This window comes from Opisthocomus hoazin, chromosome 1 (genome assembly GCF_030867145.1).
Source record: "Opisthocomus hoazin isolate bOpiHoa1 chromosome 1, bOpiHoa1.hap1, whole genome shotgun sequence".
Taxonomy (NCBI): domain Eukaryota; kingdom Metazoa; phylum Chordata; class Aves; order Opisthocomiformes; family Opisthocomidae; genus Opisthocomus; species Opisthocomus hoazin.
Window position 1 is genome coordinate 149673908 of NC_134414.1, and position 15661 is coordinate 149689568.

The following is a 15661-nucleotide window of genomic DNA, read 5'->3' on the forward strand; positions in this document are numbered from 1 at the left end:
TCCTGCCCATTTCCTCTCCACTGTGGCTGGTAGGAGGTCTAGATCCATGTGGGGCCACAGCCTGTAATTACTCACTTGATGGGAACCACAGTCCAGATGAATGTCTCTGGAAACCAGGTACGTACTGGCCCTGCCTCGCTACCCAGCTCCACTTGCTCTGACTCAGCACGTTCAAAGGCAGCATCTGTTTCTGGGTCCAAGTTGTCCAAGTCTGCCAGCTCGCCATAAGCTATTGGGAATACAAGAATTCATTCAAAGGCAAAGCAACTGTGAAATCAGGATAGAGTTCAGCTGGGAAAAGCTCATCTCTCCATCCCTCCTGCTCCAATCCCCCTTGTCCTCTCCAAGATGCCCTCAATCTACTCACTACTGTCTTCCATGTGACAACCCAGGAGACCATGCTGATTCCGGTATGCGTGTGCTCCCCCATGAGGAACTCTACCTGCTCATACTTTTGCTCTCAGCCCCTGCAGGAAGGCCTAGATACTGCCCAGTGCCAATCTCTGCCCTTTCTCTGGTTTCCAGCAAGATCTTTCCTAGTCTTACAAACAGAAGTTCCTTCCTGAGACAGCTGCCTCATTCCCTCCGTTGACCATATTATCTTCCTGCCTGCTAGCAGGACCTTCCAAGCAGGTTCTTCCTACTCAGCCACCCCTCTGTCCCTCTAGTGCACTGGACACAGGCCCACATCAGGACCCTTCCCCTCTTCCTGTGGTGCACATTTCCTGTGCAACCTCCCACTCATCTCTGGAAGCCATCCCCAGTTCCTCAGCACACTTCATGTTCAGCTGCCCCTGTGCAGCCTGCATGTTACCCGTGATTTCCAAAGAAACAGGATAAATCAAGATGTACACATGTAGTCGTAGTAGGAAGTGGTCTGGGTGCGGCACTCAATTGGAGACTTGATTTTAAGGCTGGTTAAAAATGTTAGACCTGAGTTCTGGGGGAAAGAAGGGGAAGAAAAGAAGGTGGATTTCAGTGGAGGGTATGGTGTGTCTCAGGGTCTGTCTCTTCCCGCGCCTCCCAGCATATCAGCCACCCTGTGTTGTTGCACCTCAGCCCGACCTGCGAATTTATACAGGGAGAGAACATGGAACCACCCTGCTCCCAAAGTCCGGTCCTGACCCCTAGGCCAAAGGAGGCTCTCTCCAGTCAGGATCGTGGGGGTGACCACTTGCATGCACATGCCCACACACAAAGTCATTATTCTGGCACTACAGCTGGCTGCCCACTCTAACTCAGACTTGTCATCTTTCACCTGCTATTACTTGCTGCTATTCTTCCCCTCCTTTCCCCAGTCCCCCTTTTGTCTCGGGTGCTTTGCTTTTCCAACCTCCAGTTTTCTCTGACTCGGGCTGACGCTCCCCTCTCCTTCCAACCACTAGAAAGTCTGAGGGTCTCCAGCTTGGGATAAACAGGGAGCTGGGTTCTAGGGATATGCCTGATTGATGGGAATTTATCAAGCTGGGAGTACGGAGTGTCAGAGATCTTTTTGTTCAGAAGCTTGGCAAATTCAGAACCTGAAGTTACCAGCGTTTACATGAAAGACAATCTGTGAAGTTACCCAGTGCTGACCTGGGATACAAAAGGGCTCAGCTCTGATATTTCAGGTCTTCTGGAAATCAGATTTACCTTCAAAAGTTCATAAACATCTGGCTGGGACACTGCATAAGAGTATCTGTTGTACATGAATGGTGACGTTGTTCCTGGTTGAAGGGTGGTCTGAGGGGAACCGATGATTCCTGGGCTGTTGTGGATAGTACAGTAGTCACTGTAAGAGTCTGTGAGGGTGCTGGGGTGCTCCTGAGCATAGCTGAACATATTGTACACCTGTAGACAGAGAATGAAAACAGTACAGGTCAGTGTGAGAGGTGGTAATTTTTTCACTTCTATCCAGAGATTTTCTGTGACTGCAGAGGCAGAGCTCAGATCCTGCCTGCCACAAAAGCCCAGCCCCAAAGGTTTTTGATCTTCATGGAGGGCCTCCACAACTTTTAGATGCAGAGCACCAGAGATAAACATGAACTCCTGTGGGGTATGTCTGCATAGCTGTGATCTCTTCTAGTTCATAGATTGTACCTGTGAGCTCAATGCACATAGTGAGCACACCTTCCTGCTAAGAGTCATTAGGTAGCTTCTTGTCTGACTGAAGGCACATGCTGGATCCACCAAGACAGTGTCAATAGGCAATTCAAGGGTCCTTAGGCCCAATGCATCCCTGGTCTAGAGGAGGAATTGGAGCCTTCCACTGCTAAGCCACCACTTACAGTCCAGTCTGTGAATGGAAGGACTGTCTGGTTCATGTGAGCTGGAACAAAGACATGGAGCCTATCACGCACTGGGCAATTTTTTTTAACCTAACTCTTTTTTTCAGAGCACTGTCATGAAGTGGTTCAGGAGATGGAAGTCTCTTACCATCTTGTTGCTACTGTGACAAAACACTCTACGTTTAACAAGGATGTGACTTTGGGCTTTACTTGGGGATGACAGTGTGTTATTCTATTAGACCTCTCCATAGAGACTGGAAATTTTGACTGATGTTTGATGTTGACCTTCAGTTTTTCTCATCAAGCCATGTCCTGTCCCCATTCAAGTACTCGTTGGTATATCCATTGTGCCTTATGAACCAGTGCCTGCAACCAGATACTCAAAAGACAGCTCTCCAGTATTAGCAAGGCTCAGCACTAGAGTGACTCACACTGTCCCTGGATAGCTCAGCCTCTGGCCTCAGGAGAAGGACGCTCTGGTCTACAGCACGGATGCTACATAGGGAGCCTGGTGCAGCCTGCAAATGGAGATGGACAGCCGATCCTGGGAGAGCCATCGTGTCTGAGAAGCCAAGCTTCACCTGAAACAGCAGAAGAAAGAGGGACTGAACACACTGACAGAGGAAGGAAAGGGGAGACTGTGGCTACTGGATTCTACCGGACATTTATTGCCAATTTACAGTTATTCAGCTACCCTCCAGCCTACCTGTCCTCTTATGTTTTGTGCACAACTTACGTGGTTTCTGAAGCACTTTGAGACTTTCAGACTGAAGGTGTCAGCTGCCACTTGTCCCTCAGGGAAGGCAGTGTAAACAAAGAGGGTAGCCATGGGTGAAATGAGGTCGATGGGCAGAGTGACATTGAAAGCTCCGCTATACTGATCTGAAGGAAGAAGGAGAAACAGAAAAAGTGTAGGAAGAGGCAAGGAAGTCTGTCTCCAAGGATTACAGCAGAAACATGCTCATCTTCTATCATAGTTCTGCACAGTTACTTGGGTCAAAACTATTCTGCTTTGCTTCTGGGGAGGCCACAGCTACACCAGGATGTAGGTTAGTGCCGTTTTGTAGCAGTGACCTTACATCATGAGGGATCTTGGCAACAGTGTGCCCTTGGAAGAGAAATGACTTTGCACCTTAGTCTAGCAAAAAGATTCTGTGAGTTTTCTTGGAGGTCTCTGATACTCTGACAATTTCATCTTTTGATCAGAAAAAAAAAAGGAGAGGGAAATTAAAAGACAGAAGAGAGATAGCATATTTGCCATTTCCTCTTGATTTTTTTGTGCCTGCTCTGTTGTTTCCTGCTGGTCTCAGATCTCTTGTCTCTCCTTCCCCATCTGGACTTGAAGGGCTTTCCTGTTGGGTCATTAATCTACTTCTGGTATTTAGATGCTCTTACCTGATGGTGGATCAAGCAGTACTGTTGTTTGGCCGTGATGCACAAGGGACCCTCTGGCCAAAACCTGAAGGGTAATGAACAGAGCAAGGGGTTGATAGTGCCTCTGCTCCATGTCCCTGGGCCAGCAAAGGGCCCCGTGCTGACACAGACCCATCGCAAAGCCAACCTCGTTGCCAGTGCTGCCCTGCACTCACCAGGTGGTAGAAGTCTGCTCTGGCAGTCCCGTGCCCCAGCTCTGTGGCTTGGATGAGATAGTGCACAGCAATCTGCTGCACGTCCCCGCAGGGCAGCATATCCTGCACTGGCTGGATCCTCACAGAGCTGCGGCTGGACGAGTAGAAGGCCCTCAGTGTGAGGGATGCAGTGCCATAAGACACCCTCACATTTTGACCGCTTAAGTCCTCTGGCTGGGTCTTTGCCTGTGGCAGAGAAACAAAGTTTGGTGTCTGAAGATTTCTTACAGCTCTCCCCACACCAAAACCAAGACAGACTGGACAGTGGCCTCTGAACAATCCGAGGGTAAGGTATCTATTTCCACCGAAGCCAAGCTCAGTCGGCCCCTTTCTGTGGAGCTTGGCATTGCCCGCTCCACCACATGCCGGGATAACCACCGCCTAAGCAGGAGGTAGGGAGCTGTATACTACTAGGTCTTGGGCTAGAGCCTGAACTTCTGTGATGCTGCTGGTACCCCGGGAGCAAGCCAGGTTGTTAGACTGTGTAGAATGGCTCATTAGTCCCTGGATCAAACCACTGAACCCTTTGCTTCTGTCTGGTAGGTGTGGGGAAAGTATCAGCATGGATATGCCCTGATTAAGTATTTCACTGTTCACTGCTATTCCACTTCTACACTGTATTTCTTTTAGCACTTTCCCTTATCCATAGGGTAGAGGTGGTAGGGGACAACTGAAGATCAACAGCCTTGCTCAACTTTGACCTACAACCTATCTCCACTGAGACTATGATATTAACTTCTTGTGGACTCCCAGCAAGGTCAAGATCTGTCATTTAAGATACTGTATGCACTCCAACTAAGAGACAAGAGTTGCCTTGAAGTGTCTTTATCTTGAAGTCTAGATAGAACAGGTATTAGAAACCTAACCCTACAACCAGACAAGAGGGTGTTCCTTGTTCATGAGCAAGCAGATGCAAATATTTCTCTGTCAGTTCGCTGCCAGTGGCATCCCTTCTTAGCTCCTTACATCCTGGTTAGGATGTTTACCTGCTCTGCTCCATATTGGCTTGCAGCAACTGGTTCCTTACTAGCCTTCCTTCTTTCTCACCTAAGTATTCTGTCTCTTATACCCCAGGTTTTTCCTAACTCTTATGGTATGAGTAAACATAATGCGAACTGGTCACTGATGTTTTCTTCTCCACAAGTATTTTCAAATGCTTCTTCCCTAGCTCCTCTCCTATCTTCTTGTTCCATACCATGTGGGAGTTCTTCCTTTGCTCTCTGTCCCTGTCCAGCTCCACAGAACCCTTCCCACCTCAGACAGAGGTACTATGTAGGCAGACCTTAGTCACACCTTCATGGGGCCTCTGTCCACTGCCCTGTCTCTCATCACGTCTCCTGACTGATCAGGGACTGTGTGTGGCACTAGGGGCTGGAACCCTGGCTCTCTTACGGGATACTCCTCTTGCCCTAGATCTGACATTTCAATGCTCCACGCCTCCATCTTCCTGGCTATACTGAGACGAAGACATAGACTACAGGTCTCAGGGATGCATTGCTTAGCGCTAACCAAATCTAATGTAATTATTTGGCTTAACCTGTAGTAGAACTTTACTGCTGTTGTCCCACGCTGACGTGTCTAAGGTGAAAGAGACCATCCCAGTGTCATCTGTGAAGTAGGTCTTGGTCTGCTTTGTGCTACCATAGGACACTGTTAAAGTCACCTCCTTGTTCTTCAGGTGTGTCCCATTGGCACTTTTGAGTTCCAGCTGTAACAATGCAGAGAACAGTCAGCGGCCTCAGGACTGACAATCTACCTCCCAGCAGAAGTCCCAGTTCCCCTTTCTGCAAAGGGACTCTCAGTGTGAACTCTAACTCCTCCAGCCGCTCCCCATTTATGCAGCAGCCATCTCGTTTGGCAAAGCCATGTGCCTGTCCTGTGGTCACACCTTTGGATTACTTCTTAATAGAGATGTCAAAGGAGAGACTGGGACAGAGGACTGTGCTAGCAGCTTTGGGCAGCTCAGAGCAGGGGCACCCCTCAGTACTTCTGTGCCCGTCATCCCCTTAGGCCCAGCTGCTGGGCTTTCCATGTTTCTTCCCTTTTCACTTACATTTCCATAGTAAGGAGCTCCTTGCTGGTAGTAGTAGCTTGTCCCCCAGAATTGGAGGGTTGTGATATCAAAAGTGACCTTGCAGTTTTCAGTGGTGTTGAACTCCACCCCTAGGAAAGACAGGAGGTGCATGCAGGTGAGTATCACGTGTCTGAGCAAAGGCAGCAGGATTGGCTGGACTGAGGTAAGGGATGGACTATCACTCACAGGGGACTGGAGTTTCTACATGTAACTTCAGGAATCATTTAACACACACACCCCCACACCCACACTTGGCAATAGTGCCTCCTACTTTCTGACCTGCTAGAATGACAGCAGTCTACCCAGAGGTCTCTGCCAGCCAGTTCTCAAATGCTCTTTCTGACTTTGTTTAAGATGGTGCTACTCATAACTGTCCACTTCCATTCTCCTCCCATTCTTACAGCAGAGTCACCAGAAGGCAACATTTTTCCTTGCCTTCACCACGTTAGTTTACAGTCTGCTGTTTTGTCACACGGTGCCCGTCTGAAATCACTGCAGTTGTTTGCTAAATGAATGTGTCACTGCATTCAGCAAGGATCTGCAAAACATTTTCTTGTAAGGAAGCGTAAAATTTGTAAGAGAGGAAACCTTACCAGATGGGATATTTAGCAGTAACTCTGGACAAGTAACCTCATCTCCCTATCCAGGATGTGGAGATAAATCTGATGAGGGGCTATTGACTGTACACAGTCAGGGCCTTGGTTATCACTGGTTGCTCTGAGTATCTCCTCATTCCAATGGGCTTTCCAAATGTATGGTTTAAGAACAAAATAACCCGGCCTGGCCCAACTCTGTGCACATCTCTACTGTGGCTAGAGGACGAGAAAAAGCAACTCTTGGCCATCTCTGCCAAGCCAAGCTGACTGTCAGAGCTGTACTGGCCACAACACCTTGTGGAGCAGCAAACAGATTGGTAAAGTCCATCCTGCAACTGGGAGAACTCACATATCCTCTGCAAGTCAGACCTGGGTGGTATGGTACATGAGAACATCCATGTTGCCATGGTGCTCCCAGTGAAGACACAGCCATCTGAACACTTGACCCCATGGGAGCCAATGCAGAAAGCTCCAGTGGTTTGATGGGACGACACAAGGATCCATAAGGAGTGTTACAGTTGAAAACCCGAGGACAACCATGTCATGTGAGTATAAAGTATAAGATTTTCCACGAAGTGCAGAATCAGTTTTGCTACCTGTTCCACCTTCTTTCAGAAAAGCCACAGCTTCCAGGTTGAAATCATAATTGTCACCACGCTTCTGATGGTAGATCTTAATATTCACATCAGTGGCAAAGCAGCCATCCTCATTTGTCTGGGGATGTGAAATTGTATCTGTTAACAAATCATGAATGCACTAATCCCTTCTGCAGTGCAGATCAAACCCAAAGCCCAGAAGTCTAGAAGGACATGACTAAGACACTTGAGTTAAAGGAGCAACTCCCATACTGGCATAAAACGTACTTCTTTTCTGTGGAGCAGTCACTAACAGGAGGTGCTGTTTCACACATCTCATCTTTACATACTCATTCACAAGCCAGTAGCAAACATGAGTTGTCATTTCTCCCTGACAACATAATTTCTTCTGCTAAGGTAGGATTTATCTTTAAGATATGTGCTGGGTTACTTAAAATTATGTAAACAAATACAGAGACATTCATTCAACCCTAGAGATTAATGAGTAAAGTCTGTGCTAAACTGCAATTTCTTGCTTAGATGCAAGAGGTAATTTCTGTGTCTCCAAAACAGCTATTTCTGGGAAACAGCACATAGGTGTTTACATCAGATTAAAAGGTCATGCTAAAGAGCATCCAGTGGAAGTGAATCATGTAGACTGTGTTTGTATTTTTTATTGCCCTGTTGCAACACCCATTTTGAGGGCGAATCTGCAATAGTTATCTTGCCTAGACATGCTTCTACCTTTGAGTGCATCTAAGTGCACTCAGAGAAATCACCGAGAGGTGCTGAGACTGCTCCACTGAGGACTTAAGGACATACCAGTCATTTATCCCTGACCAAAGAGCATGCTGCTTCAATAGCTGATGTCAGTCCCACTCCTTTCTTTAGTATTCCCCCCTCTCTTTGCCCCTGTTCCTCTCATTTACAAGAGGAGTGGATGTCCCATGTGCTCACCTCACCAGTGTAATCCTTACAAATACTGCGCTTGGCTTTGGAAGACTTCCGATTATGGCGGATATGTTTACGGCACACCACAGCCTTCACACTACCTTGGACTGGTTTCCCATATGTGTACCTGGCAAACGTAGCAGAGAGGACTCACACTCACATACAGAAACACTGGCTCAAGGCCGAATAGTATCAGCTTGAGCCTGTAGCTATACAACCCAGTAGCCGGCAGTATCTTCATGGTTTGTGAGCTCAGCAGAGGCCAAGAAGTTAAAATGACTTCATCAGATTGAGACAGAAGGCAGCGGTGGGTGAGTTCTCTTCAAGTCAACACTAGTGCCACCACGTGGTGCTATGGGACATTGTGCTGGCCACAGGTTGAGTCATTATTCTGTCCACACTGGCACTAATCAATGCAGCAGAGGCATTGTATTCCAAGGGACATGCTCCACTGAGGGGACCCACTGCCACACTTTCAAACTCACAGAGGAGGAAGTAGGGAGAGAGAATATGGGGAAAGGTGAGAGTCCAGGAGAATACCTTTGCAAAGGATGACAGGTTACCAGAGTTTGGAATGGGGGTAGGGTTGTCAGAGACCATTTTGAGCTCAGTTGTTGATAGCTGTGCAGTTTCCAAACCAAAAAGAATGCACCTTCTGCCATGATAAGTCAGCTCACATGCCACAGATGTGGAGACGGAAGTTCTCCTCCAAGATGGTGACCACCTGAGGCATCTGGATGGAGACACTGAACTTGGGCAGCACTGTGTGAAAGCAAGAGAAATATAATGCAGTGAGAATAGAGAGCTCATTTGTTTCATTCCTCCCCAAATGGCTGTTCACAGAAATGAAGTCTCTCCTTTCATTCCCTAACTATCAGCACAGGACCTGGTAGCAATGCGCCAGCATCCCAGCCAGGAGAGTGTGGCAGCAGTAGACAGCGTGGTGTCCTCCCCAGAACACAGCTGTGGGACAGTACCTCAGTCCAGCCTCAGGACATGGGGGAGGACAAAGCCAGCGGGCCTGAGTGAAAGTCAGTGACTACACCTACAGGCACACAGCTGGACGTCTCCGGTGGTAGCACAGCTAGGACAGCTGTTCACAGCTGCACCGCCTGTTCAACTCGGGGAAGGCAATACATCTTTCTCTGCTGCAGTCAGCTCTCGGAGACTCTTACCATACTCCTCTACCCTGAAGGTATGCGTGCGGTCGGGCGTTTTGATGCTGTACTCTCCCACCCGTGCTTCTGCAGCCAGAGGGAAGGACAGGTCCACAATGCCTCCCACAGGTGTGACATTCAGCCACTGTGCAATTCGGTTCCCTCTAGGGTCCTGTGTAGGCAGTAGTAGAGTAGTTATTTTCCAGTGCAAAAAGGGTAGGGCTTTCCTCCCTGTCCCATTGACAAAGTCAATCTATCATACTATTGCTCTCTGGAGGCCCTGCCATTGCACTGACTCCTGCAAAACTGTGGCTTACTACCTGCTGGTCTCACGAAGAGATAGACGTGGTCCCTCTTATAGACCTCTGTGGTGATCTGAGCTGGCATAGCCCCCAGGTCACTGTGGAGAGGGTGAATCGTGACAGCACATGCTGCCTAAGGCATGAGCTACTTGGGAGTGATTACTGGGGAGTCTGATGTCTTGGATCCCCAGGAAAGTCTGGGGAAATTAGTCCAGGACTTCATGCAGGGGACCGTGAGGCCCACTATGAAAAGGAAGACGTAAAGACCTGGGATGCAAGGGCATTTGGAGGCTTTGTAGACTGTCACAGTCCATCCATGATGGACACTGTTCTTCTACTGCTGGTTCTTGGGAGGTCAAGATGCAGAACTGTGGCCACAGTCACGCTGCCCAGCCAAGCAGGACTTAGCAATGAGTTGATGGGTGCTTTATAAACATATATAGAATAAGTGGGAACTGCTGTTTGAACGGGTGAAGCTGAATCAGAGTACTACTTCGTATAAACTGGCATAAAGCATTGCACAGGTGTCTCAGAAACCATGTGTTTATGTATCGATTACTTGTGGGTATGGCATGCAAATGCACATTAGCTACTGTGAGTTGCTCATTGGAACTGTGACCTCTCTGTCTGGGTTATTACAAACTCTCCAGCACTTTCAGGTACCTTTCCTCAGCTGAGGTGATTGCAGTCCATATTTTACCTATAATATTGAAACTAAACTAACAGATTTTACGAACAATATTTTGAAAGACGCTTTAGGAAGTTTCTCTAGCTGTGTAGCCGCAACACTAACTAGTCAAAATTTTATTTTCTCTATGTTAAATATAGAAGTCTTCTTAAAGAAAGGTCAGGATTTTCACAAATCTTCAATTTGCAGGCTAGAGGGACCACTCTACAAGTTTGCTGGACTGGTTTTCAGTGGCACCCATCATTTACTGCAGGGACCTCTGTGTGATATCGTGACACTGCACTGCAAAACTTGTGTGAATAACAAAGGAAGGAAGGGCAAGCAGTTGATGACTGTTCCCATTCATTCTGAGGTAACTGCCTTTCTGCATCCATATTTCCCCACCATCACCTCCAAACCTGTGTCTTCCCCAAGGTGAGAAGAGATCACCACTTTCAATAAAGCAGGTGCTTTACCTTCAGTTCCACGAGGCGGTGCTGTGGGGAGGAAATAACAGTTACTGGTGGGATGCATTCAGGTAAGTTACCATCCACCTCCCTGGCATTTTTTTATCCCCCAACCATCCGTGAGTCTTCCCTACACAATTCCCAGGGACTGCCCGTGACCCAATATCATGAGCAGCTTCTGCACTGCAGGTGGTGCCCAATGCTGTTTGTGAGGACCAAATGCAACACTGAGAGTAGCGGTCCACAGATGGATCATCTAGCTGGGCCAAGCACTGATCCAGAAGTCATGGAAGGCAGCCCATAGCATTTTCAGACTTATTAAGGTTTCTCCCTGCTTGACTTACTGTTTCATTGCTGGCAATAAAGTTCTGATCCAGGGTTACAATTCGCAGCTTGACTATAAAGCAAAAGAAAAACAGGACTGGCTGAAATGAAATCAAGTCTGTTAATAATAGTAAGAACGGATGGCTAAGAAAGATGTGCCCATGTGCTTCACTGAGAGCGTGTGGGCAGCATCTAGAGCTATCCACTCCTGGGCCTATGCTCAAAGCCCTGCTACGGTCTGGCAGCCTGCTAGAACAAAAGTGGTAGGAGAGGTGGTGAGGGGTTTCTGGGAAGGCTGGCTGTGCTTATGACAAACAGCATTTTTCTGGGCACTGGATCTGTGGTAGGGTACTTAATCTTGCCTGCAGTGAAGGTCGTACCAGTGGAAAGAGTGGAGAGGCATGGGGCAAAGAGCTGTACCCTGTGGTGATCTGAGCTGTGCTAGGGCAGTGATGGGACCTGCAGGACCGTGATCCTCATCTGATGAAGTCTGTTGGGGAGAGAGAGATTTAGGGCACCGACAGACTATTGTGGCTTTGACTGGAGCAATAATGAATATAACACAGTGGCAGCTGAACTTTTTCTCACACACCAGCCAAAACAGGTAAGCCGTGTTCACACTGGTATGCTGTCTGAGTATGGCTAGTACTGGAGAAAACGTGTGCCATGCTGACGTAGGAGAGAGGTATCCCCAGATCCCTCAAAGCCTAGGAGGAAGGTGAAGACTGTGACCCATCTTCCTTGCAGAGCAGTCCCCACTCCATGTGCTAGAGGCTACCCCGTATTGTGTGGCCTAAAGACCGCTTTTTCTCTCACAAGACATGGCATTCTGTCCATACCAATCTGTCCAGGTTTGTACACGGGTTTGTCTGTCTGGATAAAAGTCTTCTTGTCTGCGTGCTTGATTAGGACTTTCTGTTTCTTCTGAAACTCTGATTTGGCTTCCAGGACTGTGATAACAATAAAAGCCACTTCATTGAGGTTTCCAACAGGAGAAGGGACCTGCAGGCATAGTTGTAACCATCATTCAGGGTGGTTCCATTCACGGATCCCCAGGCTTTTCGGAACAATGATTATGATACTGTTTTTCTATTGCTCCTGTTCTTCTTGCCCTGAAAGACCCCACAGTACTTTTCAGAATGCTTTCCAAAAGAGTGAAATGCCAGTGGGGGTACACAGAAGGAAGGACACTGGCAGACCTATACAGGCTGAAGCAGAAGACTCATTGCCTGGTTAAGATGTCCCCATGGGAAGACACAATTCTTTGCCTTTAGAATCATAGAATCATAAAATCATTAAAGTTGGAAAAGACCTCTAAGATCGTCAAGTCCAACCGTCAACCCAACACCACCATGCCTGCTAAACCATGTCCTGAAGTGCCATATGTACACATTTTTTGAGCACTTCCAGTGATTGTGACTTCAGCACTTCTCTGGACAGCCTGTTGCAATGCTTGACCACTCTCAGTAAAGAAATTTTTCCTAATATCCAGCCTAAACCTCCCCCAATGCAACTTGAGGTCATTTCCTCTCATCCTATCACTAGTTACTTGGGAGAAGAGACCAATCCCCCCCCCCCCCCCCCCCGGTACAGCCCACTTTCAGGTAGCTGTAGAGAGCAATAAGGTCTCCCCTCAGCCTCCTCTTCTCCAGACTAAACAACTCCAGTTCCCTCAGCTGTTCTTCATAAGACTTGTTCTCTAGATCCCTCACCAGCCTCCTTGCCCTGACACAATTCTTTGGCTTTCTGCCCAGCAAGAGCAGAACTCATGCACTATTCACCCTACTGACAACCCCTGAAAATATCTTCCTCACCTGGAATCTTGTGCAATGAAAGAAGGTGAGCTGAGAGACGGACTTAGTGATCAGAGTCTTATTCCCAGCTCTGCTTTGCAAGGTTACTGTCACATGGATTGGGACTGCTTGCTTTCTGCTGAGCTGGAGACATACCGTCTCTGACAAGGGGTAGTAGAGCTGAGATGGTATTGCCACAGCATAATTTCTATTACAAAAGAAAAAAAAAAAAAGTCAGGTGAAACTGATTTTCTAAGAGGACACGTTTTGAACATAGGATCTGGGTACTTCCTAACAAGACTTCTGGTCTCTTCATTCCACTGTGATAATGCCAGTGGAACAAGATCACAAGGTTCTTCTCATCTATAGGTATTGCAGGCATTAACACGGGCTCTGAACTACATGCTGTACACACATGTAAAAAGGTAAAGTCATTGCTTCCAAATCTGAAAGTCAAAGTAAGGTGAAGAGACCTCCCCATGTGACCCAAGGGATCAGCAGCAGAGCTTGACTATGTTGCAGATTTCCTGAGACTTCAGCCTTTTCATGGAACCACACTACGTATTACCATCAGTTTGCTTGGTTGGTTATCTGCTTTCTGTCCTATCAGCTACTCTCGGGCTCAGAACCAATGCCATGCCTATGGGACCCAGTGTCCCAGATTCATGTCCCAGGCAGGGTCTCATGGGCACCTTCTCTTCAGCTCCTGACACTCCTGTCCTCCTTGCTCTCATATGCCAGATCTCACACCTCTGTGGCTACTCTCATAGCTGTGCCCATGGGTAGCACCAAGAAGCTGTTCATATTGTTGGGATTTTTTTCCATCTTATACTGCACTGCAGCAACTAGGACCAAAGAAAAGCCAACGTTCAAGCGGGTTTGAAAACTCTTATCGCTAACTACTTCTGCTTACTGCCACTGGACAGGTTCAGCCAGCGGCATGTTTTGCAGCAGCAGGGGGGCATGGCCTGGAAAGAACAGAAGAGCAGGAGGCAGGGACATGACCTGCTGGCAGTTCTTAGCTGGAGCGCAGCACCCCAGCAAGAGGGAGTCAAAGTCCTGCTGGCCGAGAGCCTTGAGTGCTTTCACACTTGAGTCCTGTCAAACTGCCTTGAGCAGCTTGTCTGCCACTAATAGTAGGGGATCTGGTAACAGATGCCAGTGACATTTGGAATTTGCTACTTAAGCTGACTCACAGCACCTTTCTGCTGCCACTGGGCCAAAGGATGGGATGAGCACTGAAGACTCACTGCTTCAACCTCCCATACCTCCCTCACTCCTAATGACCCTTTACTCTGGAACATTTTCTTACACCCCTTTGACCATTCGCCCTTGCCCTTGTCTTCTGAGCTACAGAAGTCTGAGACAGCATCTCTGAGGCTGTCGTTCAAGGATCTCAAGAGCCCGGCTGGATTACTTTCTCATGAATCTACACAAAACGCTGGTAGACAGGCGGGACAGCAGACAGCCTGTTGAAGCTAGCAGTGTTTCCACAAAGCAAAGCTTCATGCTGAAGGTAACAGTGGAAAACAAGGTAGCAGAAAAGCATCATTTGAACAGGAGCTGTGTCAGCCTGTGGTACACATCCTGTACTCCTGCTAGCAAGGATTTTTAAAACTAGTCTTATGCATGCCACACCACACATGGCAGGAAGGAACCTAGCTACGACCCAGTGACATATTTCCCACTGTAACATCTACTGCTTAAGCACAGAGATATTTCTGTTTTCACTCATGCCACAGCTGCAAAAGCAAAGGCCTTCAAAAAGCCAGAGCAAGTTCACAGGCCACTATATCACAGCAGTGCCTGCTGGAACAGGAGTTGCATTCCTGATAAAGTATATGAGGAGAAGCAGTGCTGGGAAGTGCCCTTGCCAGAGGTCTGAGAAAAGGCATGGAGGGAGCAGACAGCCAGCCAAGCCAGAATGAACATGCTGCTTTACAAAGAGCATCCCTATTAGGTACCTTGGGCTCTTGTTTGCTCAGTTTGTAAAGGCACCCAGCTTTGTCTGTCGAAGGCTTAAATGATGGTCTATGGCTGTAGGGAGAAAAGCATAGCCCAAAAGGAAACATATTCTGGAGCACAGTAGAAGACGTGAGATGTCGGCAGGTCAGAATTAAACACATGCAGAAAGCTGGCAGAGGTGCTCTGCCCGAGTTGTTGCAGAAATATGTTGTCTACGTCAAAGGCACTCAAGGGAGAGCCAAGTGGCAGGGGGAGTGTCAGGGGGAAGGTGCACGAGAACCAAGCGAAACCTTGGGAATACGAGAAATTATGCCTCTCTGGAAAAACACTCCTGGCCTTAGGGCTTCTGCCCTGTTTCTGTCCCACCGCCACCCCTGCAGGATTCCCCACAGACCAGAGCGCGTATGTGAAGGACCTGAAGTTCTTACAGCATTGCAGGTATTCCAGCCGTGCTAGGCAGGAGAAGGATGCTGCCCCACAGGAAAGCGATGCTCCACATAGCTGACTGCAGGTCAAATGCCTCCACAGAAAGCTTAGCCTCTCCTCTGTCCCTCCTTCACCCTTGCTTCTTCTGTCTTCCTTCTTCTCTCTCCCCCTCATCCAGAGCTGAAGGACTGTGCAGCTCCTGCCCTGACAGGGTGCCCGTCTCTCTCTTGGCTTCGAAACCAAGGAGGTGGAAACCACGCTGCGCATGGCTGGGGCTGGGATGTGGGCGGGTGGAAGGGGTGGGGACAACGTTTGTTGCCCACACACCAAAGGCGCTTGCCTTGAGGGCTTGTAAGGCTTGTTGATGCTTCCCAGGGAGATGTCTTGCTCTGCCTTGTGCAGCACAGCTCATGCCAGCAGGAGTGCTCCGTTACAATCATTGGTACAGGGGCCCAATTTTTATAAAGGT

At 48.2% G+C, this 15661-nt stretch overlaps 1 protein-coding gene across 5 annotated transcripts in view; it reads right to left on the reverse strand.

The window, feature by feature from the left end:
* The window catches only part of LOC104332465 (alpha-2-macroglobulin-like protein 1), a 28199-nt gene extending 12766 nt beyond the window's left edge, over nucleotides 1-15433 (reverse strand). For 4 of the 5 annotated variants that reach the window (XR_012766038.1, XM_075441366.1, XM_075441358.1 and 1 more), the window contains exons 1-18: nucleotides 15195-15433; nucleotides 12823-13009; nucleotides 11848-12010; nucleotides 11029-11081; nucleotides 10694-10714; nucleotides 9267-9420; nucleotides 8769-8853; nucleotides 8098-8218; nucleotides 7162-7279; nucleotides 5949-6058; nucleotides 5433-5603; nucleotides 3857-4081; nucleotides 3663-3726; nucleotides 3004-3149; nucleotides 2699-2848; nucleotides 1633-1830; nucleotides 853-940; nucleotides 76-229 (exon numbers count right to left, since the gene is read on the reverse strand). Coding sequence is in view for 4 of the 5 variants with exons in the window: in XM_075441366.1 (XP_075297481.1) it covers nucleotides 76-229; nucleotides 853-940; nucleotides 1633-1830; nucleotides 2699-2848; nucleotides 3004-3149; nucleotides 3663-3726; nucleotides 3857-4081; nucleotides 5433-5603; nucleotides 5949-6058; nucleotides 7162-7279; nucleotides 8098-8218; nucleotides 8769-8853; nucleotides 9267-9420; nucleotides 10694-10714; nucleotides 11029-11081; nucleotides 11848-12010; nucleotides 12823-13009; nucleotides 15195-15265 (2279 nt within the window). In the remaining variant the exon portion in view is untranslated. Of the gene's footprint in view, nucleotides 1-75; nucleotides 230-852; nucleotides 941-1632; nucleotides 1831-2698; nucleotides 2849-3003; nucleotides 3150-3662; nucleotides 3727-3856; nucleotides 4082-5432; nucleotides 5604-5948; nucleotides 6059-7161; nucleotides 7280-8097; nucleotides 8219-8631; nucleotides 8854-9266; nucleotides 9421-10693; nucleotides 10715-11028; nucleotides 11082-11847; nucleotides 12011-12822; nucleotides 13010-15194 lie in introns of those variants that run through there. The other variant, XM_075441369.1, reaches the window with a different exon arrangement.
* Nucleotides 15434-15661: the final 228 nt, after the last annotated feature.